General features: G+C 44.2%; 1 protein-coding gene across 3 annotated transcripts; it reads right to left on the bottom strand.

Annotated features, from left to right (window-relative positions):
- Positions 1-269: 269 nt before the first annotated feature.
- Positions 270-17,556, bottom strand: LOC116330496 (serine/threonine-protein kinase PAK 6-like). Of its 3 annotated transcripts, XM_031752845.2 has the most exons (11): positions 17,431-17,556; positions 14,792-14,905; positions 12,817-12,894; positions 9,298-9,546; positions 5,250-5,807; positions 4,506-4,949; positions 4,300-4,433; positions 3,791-3,917; positions 1,898-2,023; positions 1,352-1,486; positions 270-1,063 (listed from the first exon to the last, which is right to left on the bottom strand). In XM_031752845.2, the coding sequence occupies exons 4-11, from the start codon at positions 9,499-9,501 to the stop codon at positions 896-898; spliced, it is 1,896 nt and encodes a 631-aa protein (XP_031608705.2). In that variant the 5' UTR covers positions 9,502-9,546; positions 12,817-12,894; positions 14,792-14,905; positions 17,431-17,556; the 3' UTR covers positions 270-895. The 3 variants fall into 3 exon arrangements, with proteins under 3 accessions (XP_031608705.2, XP_031608703.2, XP_031608704.2); XM_031752843.2 differs by lacking the exons at positions 12,817-12,894; positions 14,792-14,905; positions 17,431-17,556 and adding an exon at positions 12,636-12,698; XM_031752844.2 differs by lacking the exons at positions 12,817-12,894; positions 14,792-14,905; positions 17,431-17,556 and adding an exon at positions 12,636-12,698 and having other exon boundaries at positions 1,898-1,990.
- Positions 17,557-20,642: the final 3,086 nt, after the last annotated feature.

Here is a 20,642-nt window from a genome sequence, read left to right as displayed (position 1 = left end):
CAACAATCTTTGTAATTTTCTCATTTTGATTCTTGTTATGATGTTTTAACGTAACTGGATTAACACGCACGTCATGTCCCCGTTTTAAATTTAGAAATCATCTAGATTTCCCACCTAAAGAGTTAACATCAGTAACAGGTCAAGTTTGGACTTTGTGAGGGAGCAGCCAGACGTTTGGCTGTGATGGTGTTTTCTCTGTGTCAGGATCCATTTTTCCATTTATTAAAAATATTTATAGGACTCAACAAAGAGACAAATGGGAAAAGACAGAAAGGTTAAATAAAAAGATTTAATCTGCATCTTTTGTGCAAAGTCACATTGAAACTGTGCAAAGCTTCAAAATAAACCGATCGACGGGAGGAAGAGCTCATCATCATCAACCTCACGGGGTAAAACATTTTCCCGATGAAGAGCTTTAAATCCAGAGCTGACCCTCTGCTGATCTCTGCTGGGCAGCATTGATCAATTTATTGGTTGTTTATTGGCTCTGATACAGAGAGAAACTTCTTGTAGCCAGAGGATCATCTCTGGCTCTGCTGAAACGAAACGTTTTCACTCGTTTGTTTGAAGCTGTTCTGCACCCACAGCTCTGAGCTGATCATTATTATTCAGCTGTGTTTTAAAGGTTTGACGTCAGCTGTAAAATTACTGAAATGCTGTATAAACTAGGATCTTTGAAAACATGTAGGAGCCTGAAATGTTCTAAAGTTTAAATTCTCCATTTTAAAAACACTCGCCCCAGAGCAGCACCAACAGCTGTTCAGCAAGTCTGGCCAAGCAGAGATGAGCTGATGCGCAACCGAGCCACAATAAGAGTCTCCCAGCTGAGTCTCAGATGTCTTCGGAGGAATCAGGGTTGGGTTCGGGCGAACCTCTTCAGATAGGTCTCGGGTGTTCAGCAGAGTGACATGCGTTTGCGGTGCTGCTCCACCAGAGGAACAAGGCAGCGCGTTGAGCCAGCCTGCAGCATGAACGGGTGCTCCAGCAGGTCGGTGGCGCTGCTCCTCTGCAGCGTGTCGCGGGTCAACATGCAGCCCAGGAAGTCCTTCAACACGGGAGACACCTGGACACAAACACAGTGACATCATCAGCGACTGTCAGGATGAATGATTACATCATCATCAAATGCTACAACTAATCTGGGCCCACGACCATCAGCTAGCTGGTTAGCATGTTAGCATTTTTGTAACTGATGTTCAGAAAAAATCTGATTTTGTGTTTTCAGATTTAACTTACATGAAAAGATAAAATTTAGAAGGACCCTTATATGTATGTCTGTTGGTCCTCAAAGCATGTTCAGGCCTCGGGTCCTCACTCCATATAAAAATAAAACTAAGTGTGTGTGTCTGACCCGCTGGACGTTCTTGACGCTTGGCGCTGTTTCGTCTCGCAGCTTCTTCATTGCAGTGATGGGTGTGTCACTGAAATACGGTGGCTCTCCATCAACCATCTCCACCACCATGATTCCCAGAGACCAGATGTCCACCTGAAAACAGGAAATGGTCAGACCTCAAAGGCATGCTTTCAATTTGTGTGTGTGAATGGGTGGATGACTGAATGTAGTGTAAAGCGCTTTGGAGTCCATAGGGACTAAGTAAAGCGCTATACAAATACAGGCCATTTTTTTACCATTTTAATTTGAAATAAGACCTGGAAACTTAACTATTTGATGTTTTTTTTTTTTAGTTTTCATGTGAAACTGTGATTGGTTAATGAGAACTGTGAGTATCAGTTGCTGTAAATATAAATGTGATATTTGTTTAACCTTGTTCAAACTGAGGTTTGGACTTTTGTTTAACTCTAAGACTTATCCTAAGACTTATCCAGCTTTTTTCCACCGGTTTAATCGACTCATTAAATTATTTGGCAGGAACATCCCTCATGTGCTCGTCTTTACCTCGGTGCCATACGGCGTTTTGGCGATCACCTCAGGAGCCATCCAGTATGGGGTCCCGACCAGAGACTTTCTCTTTGGGACTTCTTTGCTGATCTGAGCGCAGAAACCAAAGTCGGACAGTTTGATCTGCAGCAGGACCCAAGAAGGAATTTCATAGATTTACTAACAGAAAACCTCTGAGAATCATTTTCCAGCTGTTTGTGTGACCGATACTCAGCAGTATTTCAGTCATATCTGACTGAGGCTTGATTAGTCACTGTTATCAGGATCTGAATACTTTATTAATCCCAGAGGAAATGATGTGGTCACAGTTTCTCCAAGACAGCAAGGACAAAACTAACAAGTTAAAGGTCATGAAATAATGCAAAATATTATATTACCAAATAGCTCTAATATACACAAAATTAAATATAGATAGAGTTCAAGTTGAGGTGTCCCTCATACTGGCGGTTATTTTCTCTGCAGAGGGTGTGCAGGTATTTAAGGTGTGCAGGTATTGGACTGTGTACGGTGCTTTAGATGGAGGAGTTGTACAGAGATATCCACAGGCAGGAATGATTACCTGTGTCGTTCAGTGGTGCATTGTGGGTAAACTCAGTGTCTCACCGAGGATGCTACTGTGACTGGCTAGTGCATCATGGATTGGCTGGGAGGTGTTTTCCAGCACTGTCCTTTAAGTGGACATGAAACACCACATGTATAATGTACACCACTGAGCCCTGCTCTCATATACTGCCAAATGTAACTATCTGTGAAGCTGGATTTAAGGTATACATGTTTAACTTTAGAATGTGTTTAGCGCCATCTTCTGTCAGTACAGAATATGATGTCACTAGGTTGGTTGCAGCTAATAGACTCACATTAGTTTATGTTAGCTAACTAGTGACAGAACTGATAACTCAGAGGAAAATAAGGACGCTGAAACTAAAAATCAGTCAGCAGTTTTGTGCTGACGCCAGCTGATTGCACAGCGCGGTACACCTGTCCAGACGAGGAAACGAGACGAGTGTCGGACTCCAGATTGTCCATCTGGTTACTTAAACAGGTTCTCCTCCACCCTGTCCTTATTAATAAAGTGTTCTGCAACCTCTGACAACTAACAAGTGGATTTCCTATTTCATTGCAGCTAGCCAAACAACAAAGAACCACTGACTGCTGATAACACAGAGAGTGAAAATGGACAGTATATCACTGTTTTTAACATAAACTCATTGTTGAAGCCAGGGGCTGCACAAAAATGACCCTTAGACTCTGAACATGTTCTAAAAAATTTTAACTTCCAGCTTGAATCCAGCTTCACAGTTACATCAATGACAGTTGACATCAGGGCTTCATGATTTAGACTGGCTTTTATAATGTAATGTTTCATGGCCATTTTAACTTGGATAACACATTTTACTGGCCTTGCAGATCAGTTTATTGAGTTTGTTGGCATTTGAGTTTTGACTAGCTAATAACCTAAATAATCTGGAAAAAAGATGCCTGATCCTGGTGACCAGCAGGAGTTGTTTTCTTTACTGTAAAGTAGTACTGGCAGTCATACAAACTCTAATGAAAATTATTAGAAACCTCTTATCAATCAGACAAAGACAGACATGTATTGGTACATGTCTGTCTTTGAGATTATAAATAGTCTTTAATTATTTTAGTATTTTTTAGTATTTATAATTTATAATATTTTAGAAACTGTAATGTCAATGTCAAACTTTAAAAAGATAGAGATGGTCCTCATTAGGCATTTTTGGATTTAGGGTACTCATTATGTGATAAACACAAGTTTGTGTGAATTCTCTGTATCAGTTGATAATCCAGGTTTAATTTTTAAGAAGTAAAAGACTTCAGGGTTCTGTAAATGAACGATGTCAAAGATGTCACGAAGAAGAAGGGTGTTACCCTCCCATCCAGGGTGAGCAGGATGGAGTCGCTCTTGATGTCTCGGTGGATCACGCCCTGAGAGTGCAGGTAAGACAGCGCCTGCAGGACCCCCTCACAGACCGTCGCTATCTGCTCCTCATTCAACCTGAAACACAAAGAAACATCATGGTAAATGGCCTGTATTTGTATAGCGCTTTACTTAGTCCCTATGGACCAAGGGGTGGATTCAGTCATCCACCCATTCACACACTGGTGATGGCAAGCTACATTGTAGTCACAGCTGCCCTGAGGCACACTGACAGAGGCAAGGCTGCCGGACACTGGCGCCACCAGGCCCTCTGACCACCAAACAGTAGGCAACGGGTAAAGTGTCTTGCCCAAGGACACAACGACCAAGACTGTCGGAGCCGGGGCTCGAACCAGCATCCTTCCAATTACAAGACGAACTCCCAACTCTTGAGCCACGATCGCCCCATGAACACAGAGAACATCTCCCAGACGACACACCTGAGAGACTTCCAGCTCACCTGGTCTCACTGACGATGTGGGTTAGAGCGCCACCTTGCAGGTACTCCATGATGACCCACAGCTCATCCTCCACTAGAGCGCTACGGTACATCTCCACCACATTCTGGTGCCGGTAGTCCCTCATGATCACCACCTGAGACATATGAAATGAAGATCAGTCGAACTGCAAACAGGTAGATCTTCGCCCACCTCACCACACCTGTACCTCATTAAAGAGCAGCTCTCGCCGTTGCTGCTTCCTGAGGTCCATCATCTTCACAGCCACCTGTCGCCCACTGTACTTTTCCCGGGCGATGCAAACCACGCCTGTGGACCCCTCTCCAATCTTCACAAAGTTCTCCAAAGTCATCCTCGGGTCGCCAGGGTCCACCACCATCTGCAGTGCCTCCTTGAACTGCTCATGGGTCACCTTTGGAGGACCGCCGTCGGACCCCGCCTGCTGGTTGGAGGCGACTGCGTGACCTGGGGAGCCGGTTGGGGAAGGGCGGGGCTGGGAGGGGCTGTCCTCAGTTGTTAGGTTTGGAGATTTGATAGGAGCATTCAAGGCAGAGGATGGGCGAGGCAGCCTCTGAAATACAGCTCTACCTGTGATGATGGGACTGCTGGTGCTGTTAGGAGGGGGCAGGAGACGGGAGGAGGGTGAGGCCAGCTGATGGAGAAAAAAAGAGACACTGAGTTAAAGCTTCAGGTGTTTCCCCTTTCTATGCTACTCTGTGCTAGCAGTTTTTTCCTGTTCAGGTCAGGCTAGGCTAGCTGTTTACATTTCTATAGTCTGTATTTATCCTAAGGTAATATATCTGCATTTTGTATCGAGCCATTTCCTATACTTGTTCTAATCAGATGTGTTGATGCTAGCCCGTGTAGCTTCACATGGTTTGGTCTGTCCTCAGCAGACTCATTCTAATGAATTTGTTAAAATAGTGGAAGTGATCCAAACACTGAGTCTCACCTGGAGGTCATAGGACGAATGCGGTCTTCTTGAATTTTCTCTGGATGAGAACAGCAGGTCAGGCAGGTGACCCACAGCTGGTCTTAGCCTCACCTGGTGCCTATCGGTCTCCACAGTGTAGGAAGCTGTCCTATTTCTTAGTTCCGCCCCCTCACTGCGGGCGTACAGTCCACTTGGTTCACCTGTCCTCTGAGGTTTGTCTAGTTTAAGGGGTGTGGTTTCAGACGAGGAATCCACCTGGCAGGTAGACTTGGCTCTCTGCAGGGCCCCGTTCAGTTTGGGGCTGCTGCTGTCGCTGCGCACCTGTCGTATCCGGTCCTGCCAGTAGGTAGAGCTCCCACCACTTTTCACACTCCCGCCACGGCGACTTAGCTCCTCATACTGGTACGACTCGTCCTCGGCCAGTTCTCCCAGCCGGCCCATCGATCGGGCACGTTTCCGTGCCGACGGACTGCTCCGGCGCAGAGAATTGGAACTGCTGACGGACAGACGAGTCATCTCAGAGATCACATGACTGATGTAGTCTCCATGGCCGATGAAGCTGCCGCGAATGATGGTCTGCAGAAGAAACCAAAACAAATCAAAGTAACTCCAGCGGCTCGGAGCACCACCGCACCGCTGCACTACCCTCACAGACTTCCTCACAGGACCACATGTCCTCTCTTAGCAGCCAATCATCTGCTTTCCCTGATCCACAAAGACTCAGTGAAGCTCCTCCTGACCTTCTCCATCGACCCTCTCAGAGCAAACATCACATGTGCAGAGCTCTTCCTCAGCATGAATGCACACTGCTGCTTGTTCACCTATCGATTTAACCTTGGACACCTCGTTCCTGTGTCTTCATGGTATCATCAGCTTCATCCCTCTGTACTGCACATCACCATGTTCTCAGACCCGGTAGATTTGTTCTTCATTTTCATCATCCTCTCACCACCCACCGCCCTCTCCTAGACCTCCCCATACCTGCACAGGTGCGTCATTTGGACCAACCTCCTTTCCACTCTTCATCACTGCCTTCGCTTCCTCCTTACTAATTTTCTGCAATTCCTGAGGCCCTCACTAACTGTCCATCTGTCCTTCAGTCGTTAGCACATTTCTGCTCTTACTCACTCTGTCCTCCTTACGTACAGCTCACTATAAGCCCATTCTTTTTTCTCTTTGCTGTACATCTGCCTACTTCCTTCATCTCTCTGACTCTCCCCCTTTTACTTTGCTAATATCTTCTTTTGAATACCTTCTGTACTTCCTTATTCCACCACCTAGTCTCCTCGTCCTCTTTCCTCAGTCCAGATACACAAACACCTTCTTGGTACTCTCACATCATCCGAAACTCTCTTGGTGGCAGGACAGAGAACTCATCCTGAACTCTGAGCACTATACTACAGCTACTAGTACTGCTGCTGCTGCCACTACTACTACTACTACTACTACTATTACAAATAATAATGATTATAATAATAATAATGATAATAATAATATTAATAATACCATGACCCTTAAATCTGTAAGATACCTGAGGTGATCGCCAAGAGAAAAACAAATAAAAATTATTGTTTGGATACATAAAAAACGATGATTTCTACCAAAATCATCTGCTGAAGCATTTTTCAACTTTTCATATTATTATTATTATTATTATTAGTAGTAGTAGTAGTAGTAGTAGTAGTAGTAGAAGTAGTAGTATTACTAGTAGCAGCAGTAGTAGTATTTTTGGTTTGAAAATATGAAATGCCATTTAAAATCAATGTTTAGTAATCAACTAAATAAACAGATGAGACGGTGATGTTGTGAGCCTGCCCTTTAAACCCTTTAAAATGGGATGGGTGAGTACACAGTTGCTCGCCTGTTTATGTATTCATGTTTACATGTATGCATCAGCATCATTTTAACAAGAAGTTTTATCCACCAGAGAACAAAAACAATGACTGACGATTTCATGTTTACATTAGTTTTATTAGTTTACCAGGTAAGCTTAGCGTAAACTGCGGGTGATACAGGTATATAATACATGAGTACTCGGTGATAAACTACAGCTACAATATTAAAGAAGAAAAAAAACTCCAAGTACTGCAGAGTTTTGAGTTGGTACTAATCAAATTAAACTAAAGATTAAACACCTTGTTTCAGACTGCTGCTGCAGACAGAAGGAATCAGGAAGTTTATTCTCAGATTTACAGTTTGTGTTTGTGGTGCAGCTGAAAGATTCAGATTCCTTTGTTTTAAATGCCATTCGCTGTCAGCCATATGGCATATGGTCTCCTGCTCATCCCACTGAGCTAAACCGATGCCCGAGGACAGTGGCGGTCCTAGCCTGTTTGGCGCCCTGGGCGAACACTCTCTCTGCCCCCCCCCACACACACACATACACACACACACACACACAAAACATGTTAAGGATTGTACATCAACATAAAACTGTTGTCCACACACACATATGAAGAGAGAGAGAGTATGCATAGTATGCAAACAGCTACCAAACAGCCATCATAATTCGTCATACAATGAGAACAGGACAAATCAACAATTGACAATGACTAATTGATATTAAAATCTGTAACATAATGTATTGTTTGGAGTTTAGTTTGTTACTGTTACTATTTTTACCATTTCTTCTTGGAGCAACTGTAACCCACATTGTTTCCTTAGGGATTAATAAAGTATTCTGATTCTGATTGTTTCACGATGACCTGCCATTATCCAATGACACATCTGCTTACCTGTATCTTTTGTTCGTTTCTTCTCCTCTTCTTTTCTCTTTTTTCTAAACTGAGCACCTGATGGTTTGAACTTTTCTTGTCCATCTTCCATTGGTTTTAATTTTGCACTCCAGTATGAACACCCATCCCTCAACCAGAGGATCACCACAACATAACCTAACAGACCTACACCTTAGTTCACAGATTAACTTTGTCTAGGGTGCATTTCTGAGATTTCACACAACCCAGGATTCAAATCATGAATACATAATGGTCTGGATTTACAACATTATGAATGAAATGTGCTCTATTTGGAAGAAGCAGGCTCCCCTCCCCTTTCGACGGGTTATGTGTGAGACTTTAAATCCTCAAACTGTAAATTATAAATTGTTATTGATCCCTTTACCCCGAGTCCTAAAGTGTATATTTATTTTCTTACTCTACTATATTTATTGTTCGTTTATTTGCACTGCTGTAACTGGAGCCTCGTCGTCTCGTCTCTCTATATGCTGGACTGTATGTAGCGGAGATGACAATAAAGTTTACTTTGACTTCAGCAGCGAGCAGGCGCACCGAGGGCTCTCGCGCTCACTTTTCGCGTATAGAATTTCGAAAAAACATCGGTGCAAATTATAAGTCTGTATCATAATGTCCGGTGTTTTCGTGTTTGTTGTTTTGTTTTTATTTTGTTTTATTTTGCGAGTTGGTTATTAGATGCTGCTCCAGACAGCCAGAGAATCCCCCGCCGCCCCGCCCTCTCCTCCCTGTGCCGCAAGCAGCAGGCGCACCTTGCAAACGGAGGGCGCCCTTACTCTCCGCAAATGGGCGATAGAAAACCGATCGGTGCCTATGCCATTCCCAATATGCGCTGGCTGCCGTCGGGGTAGCATGAGTACGAGCTTTTTTTTTTTTTTTTTTGCCGATGCCCGTGATGCCGCCCCCCATCACGATGCCGCCCCGGGCAACCGCCCGTGTCGCCCGTATCTAAAACCGCTACTGCCCGAGGAAGTATTGATACAGTAAAGACGTTTTTACATGGTGATCCATGACGAGGAACCACAGTCACTGTGAAGGACCCGAGACTCTGGGAAAGTTCCTGAAGGTACTTGGGATTGGTTCTGATCTGCGCAGAAAGCTGTGATTGTCGTTAATGTCGCTGCTCATCAATAAATCAGCTTCTTCATCAGCTTTCTGATGTTCAATGAGACGCACCGCTTGGACCAGCGCACGCAAATACGCGATCGATACAATCGACTGATCCGCCATCGTGCTGGCGTCGGTACCTGATCATCAGACACAGGTCCATTACATTTACAGCAGCCTTGAGAGATTATTGAAATGATCCATCCCACCTTTTTGGGTCCTAGTTCAACATTGGTGATCCTGGAGGGGTCTACCAGGGGGCGTGGCCTCTTCAGCGTGTCGATGACGCTCTGCCACTGCGGTGGCAGCCCCACGTAGCATCCTGAGGTGACGTCAAAAGACGTGTGGACGCGGTGCTGGAAGTCCTGTGGCGCCGAGATCTCCAGCCTGTGCTTCTTCCTGCGCCGGAACATCAGTACCGAGGCGTAGATGCAGTGGCACCAGCCAGGTAGTGAGAGCTGAGGGAAACAACAACAACAATACTGGTAATCAGACGCCGACATGATGGACATCTTACAAACATTCACACTCAGGGAGACAGAGCACTGACAGCTCCTATTCCTGCTCAGGTGAGTCACCTGAGCAGAGTCACATGACCTCACCCTCCCTCTCAGAAACCGACCAAACAGCCCAGGTGGCAATCTCACCTGGCTGCATGAGTAAAAGGGCGCTGACCTGAAACTGACTCTGAGTCACTCTGCAGTTTTGATTTGCTGAAACTTTATTCAGAACAACAAAAACTGACATTTTCTGAGGCGCTCACGGGCCACCAGCTCGGAGCTGTGATTATCAGCTCAGTCTGTATTTTTAAATCAGGCTTTGTTGTTTAGAATGAATCCAGTGCTCCTGTAACCGTTACTAAACACAGCATGCTTTTATTTTGGTGGGCAACTGTTCCAGGCTTAAACGTTCAGCACATTCTAGTAAGAAAAACCTGAACTAAAGGTTTACATTTACCATCCATCTGAACTTCACATTCAAAACAACTGCTTATAAGTCTGCTCCCATGACTCTGTATAGTTTGCATACGCTCATCATCCACGGCACTGGGTTCATACGATCGTTATTAGTGCATATGCATCGCCAACCATCATGGTATTTAGGCATGATCAACACAACCTGCTGGCATTCACACTGAGCATCAGAATGATGAAGAAAGGTGACCTAAGTCACTTTGAATATAGCGTAGTTGTTTCAGAATCCACCAACCTGCTGGGATTTTCCCACCAACCATCTCTGAGTTTACAGAGAAGGTCTGGAACAGAGAAAACAGGAGGTCACATAAACACTTGTTACAATCAAGGACTGCAGAACAGCATCTCTGAACCTTGAAGCAGATGGGCTACAGCAGCAGAAGACCACACCAGGTGCCTGTTGAGCTTGTAAATCTGAACCATGAAGAGTCAAAGCAGCTCTGAAGGAAAAAGGATCTCCAACCAGTTAATTAGAAAGCTATACCTAATAAAGTGGTTGGTTGATTGTAATTTATAATCTAAAAGTGAAAAAAAGCCACAGAGTTATGGCCTGGGAGGTTAGGGTCGTGCTTTTGTTTTACATGAAACTGTGGTGTCTGTGTCATCAGAGCGTTGGTGTTGATGTGACTCAGCTTTCAGGTTAATCCAACATTAATCTGGATTCTTGTGTCACAGCAATCTGATCTGTGGATTAGTTCCTGCATGCCAAGGTTATGATCATTAACTACAACCAAAACAAAAACAAAACATGTTTCCTGTGAAACAAAATAGATGTTTTGACATCGGTCGCTGGCCAGCTGCCAGCTCTATGCTCATTAGGCAGTCATGTATGTTTTGCCACATCACCTGGTGAGGCAGCAGAAACCATACCTGCACATTCAGACAGATGCAGTTTAATGTCCTTCTGTGCCTGAGACATAATCATCTTATAGAAAAGTCTCTGTGTGTTTGTCCACTAGAACCCTTTACAATCAACTTACTGAATAAAAAAAAGATTTTATGGTTTTTAGTATTTAGTACTGGTTTTCAATCCCAAGCTCAAATTTACTGAACATAAAGATTTTAAGAGTATTTAAAGCAGTCACACAAACATCCTCCTGTAGCCCAGCTCTGACAAGAAGGAAAATAGAAATCCTGTTTGGTGACATCATTGTCATATCTTAAGAAGATGTGATCTAATGTGAGAGTTTCAGAGTTTAGGTTGAAATATAAATGAAGGACAACCCTTTTCAACAAAACAAAACAAAATATGAAAGTTTTCTGCACTGAACGCCTAGCCAAAAGGACAATTTGTCAATACAGAAGTATCAGGAAGTACTGATGAAGTACTGGGGAAGCACTGATGAAGTACTGGTGAAACTCAGATTCCCACAGGGCTCTGGTTCAGGTGTTTTTATTCCAAAACCTAATCTGATCTTCTGAGATGTTCATCCAGATGAATGCCCTCTACAACTTGATAACTAAAAAGACTAATGAACGAATTAACTTAATGGACAAAAATTCTGGTGCAGTAAATGAATGGAGGTGAAGGTGAAGACTTTGGTGACTTCAGGATGTCTGTTCTGCTACAGGCTATCGCCTCGAGCTCATTATGGGGCAGTTTACAGTTCAGTGTGAAGATGCTGGAATGAAAATTAGCATCTCCAACTCAGTGGCCATGGAAGGGTGGAGTCCCCTCTGTGGAATGGGTGATGGATGTATGGATTGATGGATAGATGGGTGGTCGGATTGGCTGGTGGGTGGGTGGTGGATGGATGGATGGATGGATGGATGGATGGATTGGTCAGTGGGTGGATGGATGGATGGATGGATGGATGGATGGATGAATGGGTGGATTGGTCAGTGGATGGATGGATGGATGGATGGATGGATAGATAGATAGATTGGTTGGTGGGTGGATGGATGGGTGGATGAATGGATGGATGATGATGGATGGGTGGATGGATTAGTGGGTGGTGAATGGATGGATTGGTGGATGGTTGGATGGATGGATTGGTGGGTGGGTGGGTGGGTGGATGGATCGATGGATGGGTGGATGATGATGAATGGATGGGTGGATTGGTCGGTGGGTGGATGAATGGATGGATGGAGCATGAAAACTGTTAAGAACTAAAATAAAATTAAACAATAAGAATTTGAATGAAATGAGCTGTGGGAAGTGAAATTCAACAGTAACCTTGTTTACAGCGGAGCATGGGCACGTATTAAACCTCTCACATGGTAGTTATATGCACTTTAAATATATTTCATTGTAGTTCTGTTCTCCTGGTTAGTGTGTGTTTATTGTAGATTTGGTTCTTAGACTGTTGCGGTTTTAAGTTTTTTAAATTTTTCTGGTAATTATATTTATGTGTTATGGATGTAAACTCCCAACCGGGGACAAGGATTCATACTCAGTGTTTAACTGTGTTAAATTGCATCATCATTATTAAACAACAGCAATAATAATACACTCTGCTACTATAAAAATTATTTTATGTCACGTTTGTTTTCATTGATGCATTCTTTTACATTTGTGCTAATAAAGTTTGAATTGAAGAATAAGCAGGGTGTGTGTGCAGCCTTCATCATACCTGGATGAACAACTGAAACGTGTCACCAGTTTCATCTTCATCACACATCACACCAGTGAGGACCGAGCACAGCGTCCACAAATGGTCTGAAAGCCAAAGCGCTCACACACACACACACACACACACACACACACACACACACACACACACACACACACACACACACACACACCTGTCTCACCTGTGTGTGAGTTGGTGTCTCTCCACCTCAGGTAAAACCGGGTCCGGTCTGCTGCTGATCAGATGACTCCACCTCAGCCTGAAGGGAACAAGAGAGATGATGAGGCACAGAGCCTGCTCCTCCTCCTCTTCATCAAATATCATCATCATCATCTATTCTCCTCCTCTGACTGACCGGATGAGATTGCTCCACATCCTCCTCCGCACCCTCTCAGCAAACAGGGGGAGGAGGAGCTGTTAATCAGCTTTCACCTTCCAGCTGTTTATGTTTCAGGCAAGGGGTGGAGCCAATGGTTGACCCAGTACATACACAGACAGGGCTTACCAACCTGTACAGGTGGCTTGTTTGAGTATTTAAAAGTAGAATGGGAGGAAGATCCTTCAGTCTTCAGGCCCCTCTTCTGTGGAACCAGCTTCCAGTTTGAATTCAGGAGACAGACACTATCTCTACTTTTAAGATTAGGCTTCAAACTTTCCTTTTTGCTAAGCATATAGTTAGGGCTAGATCAGGTGACCCAGAATACTCCCTTAGTTATGCTGCAATAGGTGTAGGCTGCGTGGGGATTCCCATGATGCAGTGGGTGTTTCTTCTTAACTCACCATGTGTTTATAGACCTCTCTGCACTGAATCATACTTGTTATTAATCTCTGGCTCACTTCCACAGCATGTCTTTGTCCTGTCCCCCGTCCGTCTCTGAGCCTGGTTCTGCCGGAGGTTTCTTCCTGTTAAAAGGGATTTTTTCTTTCCCACTGTCTGCAAAGTGCTTGCTCATAGGGGGTGAGCTCTCTGTATCTGTATTATTGGTCTTTACCTTACAATATAAAGTACCCTGAGATACTGTTGTTATGAATTTGTGATATATCAATAAAACTGAATAGTTTTCTGTTTTAAATTCTGTGACGCACCTTTAGAAAAAACTTTATTCATACTGTTATCTGTGGCTGTTGTTCACAGAGGGGCACATTTAAACTGGAGGCCATCACATCTATATTTGTAAAGCTTTCACCACCCGGGGGCAGCGTTTCACCTGTGTGTGTGTGTGTGTGTGTGTGTGTGTGTGTGTGTGTGTGTGTGTAGCTTGCAATTTAATTTAAACATTTCCATAGCAGCAGAGCACTCCTCCAATCAGATGTTGTCACTGTGTCAGGTTAGTGAACCGGCCTCCACCCAGCCTGGGCTCAGCATTACTGAAGCATCCACAGAAGAAGTTTGTCTTCCAACAAGTCTGGAGAACACTTCCTGAAGATGGCTGAGAGATACAGACACACTGTCTGCAGGTATAAAGAAGGGAGGGGTGACTCCAGAGCTGTGTGGTCTCCGCCACATCGTAAGCAAAATACAAATGGAGAATATAAACTCCCCATTATTCCACTGTGGAGCTCTGTCATGACCCACTTGGCTTGGATTGTCCATCTTCCCACAGCCTCCCAAGGGGCAGCACCACAGAAACTAAATACATTCTAATACATGTTCTCCTATAGGGGTTGCTCTTTCTGGAAGCTTTCATCCTGCGTTTGATGAAAGGGTTCAAAACAATCGATGTAATCCCATTTATAAAATGTAAATACCTCTCCGTGAATATTAACATTTTGATTTCTGCACCAGCCCGAACAGCTGCTGCTTCTCCATGTACGCGTTAGAAGAATCCTGGTGTCTTATGGGTAAAATCAGCTTCAGCTTTCAGCGGCATCTCTTCTTCCTTCATGAGTTTACCTCCAGTGAGAGTCAGCTGACTGTTTCCTGCTCACCTTTGGCCTCGTAAGCTGTCCAGAATGTTTGCGCAGTTACCGTTTTACTGTTTCTGGGAATCCCCGTGACCTTTGAACCCTGTGATATTCTCTGTGTGCACACCTCACCCTGAATTGGAGGAAAATGCTGTTTGCAGATGTGTGAACGAAGCCTTTGTTGATGCTGGTTTGATTCCAGCTGTTTTTAGCAGCTGTGTTTTCAGGGTGTGGCCGGCTCGCTGACATACCTGAGGAAACTGTCTTTACATGACCAGACAGTTCCACCACGGCGCCTCGTCTGACTGAAACTTCACTCATCCCCACGCACAGGCAGGCTTACCAGAGACAGCGCCCCCGAGTGGCTGCAGGAACAATGAGAGATCACAGCAAGAAGTCAGGTGACCCATGTAGGCATGTTCGAGCACAACTTTAATGCTACCGACTTCTTTAAAAAGTATAATTTGTATATGTTAATGCTCACAACTCATTTATGAAATTAAAATAAATAAAAATAAAAACAAACTAAAGAAAAATTATTAAAATGTTAAATTAAAAGTTTTACACATTTAAGAAAATATTTCAAATAAACTAAAACAATGAAATAATATTTCTTTAAAACTTAAAAAGTATAATTAAAACAAATCATAAAAAGTGAAATTAAACTACACCAAAAATACAATAAAAAATAATGTTATGTATATAAAATTTAATATAAAGAAAAGAAAAAATAAATAAACAAAAATAAAAGAAATATAAAATTAACAGAAAAACCTTAATGAAAATAAAATGTAGCATACTAATTTATAAAAACAGTGATAAAAATATTAAATATAAAACAAAGGCAAATAAAGAAGATTAAATCTAAACAGCACCATAAAAATGATGAACTCAAACAAAACGATATAAACCTTTACCATTTGGAATGAAAGAAAGTTAAACTGCACTGACTATTGTACTGTGCAGAAGTCGACATGCCCCTCATTTCCTCATATTTTGCTTTTTTGGCTTCCTTGACGTTTTAGTGCTAATGAGCAAGAATCCCGCCTTCTGAGTCTTTCAAAGTTTTTCTTTGGACTTTGGCTGCTTTTTCACTCATGTTCAGTCCTTGTACCTGACCATTTTCACAGAGTCTGCAGCCATCTGTGGATACGGTAGAGGCTCTGTCATAGTTTCATCTGCAGGTCAGTCAGTGGTGTTGGAGATCTTTGATAAACTGATGAATTACAGAGTCTGATCCACCATGCAGGAAAATCTGGAAACATCTGACTGACAGCAGTTTCCTTTTTCAGCATGGGAGTGATCCAAACACACTGCAGTTCTTTAAACTCTACCAGAACTCTACCAGAGCCGGACCTCACCATAATTGAAGCAGTGTGAGATCATCCTGACATAGAACAAAAGGCAGAAACATCCAAAGAAGAAGCCTGAAGAACTCTTCCTGAAGATCCTCACCGAGCTGACACAGAGCTGCAGGATGAAGCCGCTCACAGTACAGATTCACTTTAAGGGTCATTAAAAACGTGAAACTCAGTTTCCACCTTATGAGCTGTATTTTTGCACTTGTTTCAATACTTTATAACCATCACTGCTCCCAACAAACACAGTAAGCTGTTTACATCCCTGCAGTGTTTCCAGTTTCTGTAACAGTCTGTTGTTGGTTTTGAACACTTTTTGGACATCTTTAAAAGATATATCCTACTCAGCTGTTTTTAATAACTGTCATTATTTTCTTGTATTTTATTTTAGATTCTTTACTTTTGCGTGGCCAGCATTGTAGCCTCACAGCGGCTTCCTCCCACAGTCCAAACACATGCAGTTAGTTGGTTTAGGTTAACTGGTGACTCTAGATTGCCCACAGGTGTGAGTGGTTGTTTGTCTCCAAGTGTAAAAGCCTGGATATTTCAAAGTCTGCAGTGAAAGCAGGAGGAAAACACTGAGACATCTCCACCGATTCACACCCACTCACCTCTGAAGCTCCTCAGCAACAACGAAGAGCAACCAAACACTATAGCTGTTAGCATGGTTGCCTCACGATATGAATTTCCAGGTTCGAACCCCTCTGGCTTCCTGCATACTGGGTTAACTGATGGTTCTTCATTGGCCGTGTGTGTGTTAGTGTGTTTTTTTAGTCAGAGTCGGAAGTGTACCATCAGAGACACACACAGCTGTTCACAGGTCAGTTACACTTCCACACCGAACCACCATTCATGAAGATCAGTTTACCCCACCAGACAGACACACACACACAAACACACAGAGTCAGGTGTGAGGCCAAACTTTAAATAGAATTTTTTCTTTGCTTCAACCAAACTCCATTCAAATATTGTCTGATTTAACATGTGTGTTCTGAGTCTTTAAAGCTGCATAAGGACTGAATAAGGACAAACCAGCAGACTGAGCCTCTGCAGAACAAAACAGACCCCGGAGTCGAGTGAAGGTTGTTCTTAGGTAAAAGTTTCAGAGTGGAACACTTTCCACCTGAACTGTCTCTGCAGAGTTCTTCTTTTTGCAGGTTTCTTTCCAAGGTTCTGTAAAGAACACTTTTATACGAACACAGAATCACCCGGAACTACAGGGGGTTATAGTACCATGAGGAACCTTTGCGAGGGTTCTCCTCCTGTTTTCTGTCTCATAAGAGTTCTACTGAGAACCCAAACCTGGATCATTTACAGAAACAAAATATTTATACATAATCAGACTGCTGATACCAACAAGTTATTCACAGTTAAGGTAAAGGTCCTCATGCAAGCTTAAGAACCGGGTTCTGTAAAGAACTGTAGAACTTTTAAGCCACAGTGCTGGTATTTGACAGATGCCGTTATCTAGAACGAGATAATGCAGCCTGTAGAGAATCAGTTAATTTAACTCATAACACACACATGCTCACCTGGCTGCGAAGTCCAGGTGAGTCGGTTCCTGCTGTTGTTCTCCTCCTTGGACTGACTCTCTCTCTCTGCTGCTCCTCTTCTTTCTCCTCCTACCGTGTCTTTCTCCCTCCCCCACCTCGCTCGTCCTTGTCTCAGCTGGTTTCAGGTGGAGGGGGAGGAGTTTGAGTCTTTCATATTCGAAGAAGCTTTATTGACACGAAACACAGCAGCAGCGGAGTGAAAACACATCAGTTGATGTGTGAATAAAAGCAGAGCGCACAGATGAACTCTGAGGTCATCCGACCGTCTCTGACTGCACAGGTGATCATGTGACTTCTTTTGGAAGAGAACCATCAAAAGTGGCTTTGAGACAGCAAAGAGTCCTTGAAAGCAGCAGAGGAGACAAAGGGGAGGCAAGGTCTGTGTCAGCATGCAGGCTGCAGCACGCCTCGCCGTGCCCTGAGGCGGGGGAGGACGTGACTCAAACCGCCACACTCTGTTCACTCTGAACTCTGCTTCTCACACTTAAACCGCTAAAGGAACCAGTTTGGGGTCCAGTAAAGCCAGTTCACTGTGCTTTTAACAAAATTTAATTCAGACAGTGTGCCAACTACACCGGGGTTCGCCTTCTTAGTTCAACTCAGTCACATGACACCAAAATCACCTGGTGTACCTGCTGGTTTGTTTTACAATAGTCTAATATTTTATTCTTTGTTAATCTAAGGTGAAGTGTGAGGGTCAAAAGTTAAAATCACCTGAGATTAATATATTCACAGTAGCATAACTTTTATTTTCCAAGGTTCAAAGAAATTCAAACTAATGCAATCATCAAGTCACGAAACAGTAAAAGCTCTATTCACCGCATGCTCTTTGAAAATCTGTCTTTGAGATGAAAGTTTGTGGACGAAGACTCCGATGTGGGCGTCTTGTCTCCACTGGCCCGGTTTGCCACCGCAGTTAACCCGGATTAACCAAAGAATGTGCTCCAGAAGGACACAGCGGCCTCTGATGGTCAGGGTTGATTTTGATTTCCATTGTTTTTGATAATGGAGCACAAACATGAAGCAGACAGTGGGAAATGACATTAAAAAGCCTCTTTATTAAGATAGAAATAAAATAGAAGCAGGTAGATGGGCGGGCAGGAGGAGGAGTTTAAGTTTCAGCAGTAAAGAGCGGACAGCTCCCCCTTCAGCTCCGACAGGACAGAGAGCGGCGAGCAGCTGCCAACATTCAGCATCAAACGGAAAAGCCTCCTCCACATTCGGATGTACATATAGCTGTAGGAAGCAGACAGCTGTACTTAAACTTCAGCTCAGGATTAAGATGAATCAAGCTTTAATCAACCTGTATGAGCACCTGGGCTCATCCCCTCTGAAACGCTCCACCATCCAGCCTTCAGCATCCTTCGCCAGCACCATCCTGCTGTTAGTAGGAAGTGGACACTTTCAGCCATGTCCACCATATCCACCTGGGAGGTAGAGACAGGTGAGATGGTAGCACAGCCCAGCAACGGAGGCGGGTTCTTTGCTGAGAGGACAGTTATGTGTACCAACTGTGGGGATGCAGTCGGCTCCAGGAGACCCAGACTGACATAGGCTTGAGCTGCAGGAATTTGCTGCACCGTCCTGATGTCCTGCTGGAGCTCCAGGTCCACCAAAGACGACCAGTCCACTGGGAACACCGAGTTGGACACAAAATAGCAAAATATTTAAAGTTAAAGTGTTTTTTTTTTTTTTTTAAGTTTATTTAATCTGGAATAATATTCCTGTCTGTTTTTATTCATATTTATGTTTAAAAAACCATTGTTTTAGTGTGTTCAATAAATGTTTATCTTGTTTGGCCCACGACCTAAAGTGTGCCTTGAGTTTTGGCCCCCTGTGCAATTGAGTTTGACACCCCTGATCTAAAGGCTCGTTTGTGTCCCCACAGAGGTCCCCGGCCCCAGATTCAGGTATGTTTGTATGTGCAGGCTCACCTTGACGAGGACATAATTGTCATTGCACACCTAGGTATTCACGACTCATCCAACGTGTGAAACCTGCTGTGAGGACAATTAAAGTGTGGCCAGAGGGGACAGACGCAGTGCTCCAGGACAGATTTAAAAACACAGACTGGAATATGTTCACCCACACAGACCTGGACCAGTACGCCTCATCTGTACTGGATTACATCTCCGAAACCACAGACAGTGTCACCACCCAGAAACGGATCATCATGTACCCCAACCAGAAGCCTTGGATGAACCGGGATGTTCGTCTCCTCCTGAAGGCCCGCAACACCGCCTTTAGGTCAGGAGATGCACACACCTACAGTACAGCCAGGGCTAATCTAAAGAAGAGCATCAAAAAAGCCAAACACCATTACAAAAAGAAGGTTGAAGAACACTTCTCCAACTCCAACCCCCGACGCATGTGGCAAGGACTCCAGACCATTACAGACTACAGGACCACCAAACCCTCCCCCACATCCTCTGATGTCTCCTTCCTCAACGAGCTCAACAACTTTCATGCTCGCTTTGAGCGAGGGAACCCCACAACCACAACCAAAACAGACATGACGCCAGACCACCAACCTCTGACTCTCTCCCCCACCGATGTAGGAGCGGTGCTGAGCAGGATCAATGTCCACAAGGCTGCAGGTCCTGATGGCATCCCCGGGCGTGTTCTCAGAGCGTGTTCTGGGGAGCTTGCAGGAGTCCTGACAGACATATTCAACCTGTCCTTGGCCCACGCTGTGGTACCGGCCTGCTTCAAATCCACCTCCATCGTCCCGATACCCAAAAACTCCAACCCATCTAGCCTCAATGACTACTGCCCAGTAGCACTCACCCCATCATCACTAAGTGCTTAGAGCAGCTGGTCCTAGCACACTTCAAATCCTGTCTCCCCCACCCTAGACCCCCACCACCGTCGCATACCGCCAGAACAGGAGCACAGAGGATGCAGTCTCCATCGCACTGCACTCTGTCCTCTCACACCTGGACAACAACAACACCTACGCCAGAATGCTGTTTATAGACTTCAGTTCAGCGTTCAATACAATCCACCCCTCACAACTCATCAGGAAACTGACAGACCTGGGCATCAGTTCCCTCATCTGCAAATGGTTACTGGACTTCCTGACCAACCGCCCCCAACATGTCCGGCTGGACAACCGCTGCTCATCTACAATCACAATGAACACCGGTGTACCACAAGGCTGTGTGATGAGCCCTTTCCTCTACTCCCTCTTC

Source organism: Oreochromis aureus, linkage group 15 (genome assembly GCF_013358895.1).
Source record: "Oreochromis aureus strain Israel breed Guangdong linkage group 15, ZZ_aureus, whole genome shotgun sequence".
Lineage (NCBI taxonomy): Eukaryota > Metazoa > Chordata > Actinopteri > Cichliformes > Cichlidae > Oreochromis > Oreochromis aureus.
The sequence above is the reverse complement of the archived record's forward strand: the minus strand, read 5'-3'. Positions and strand labels throughout refer to the sequence as shown.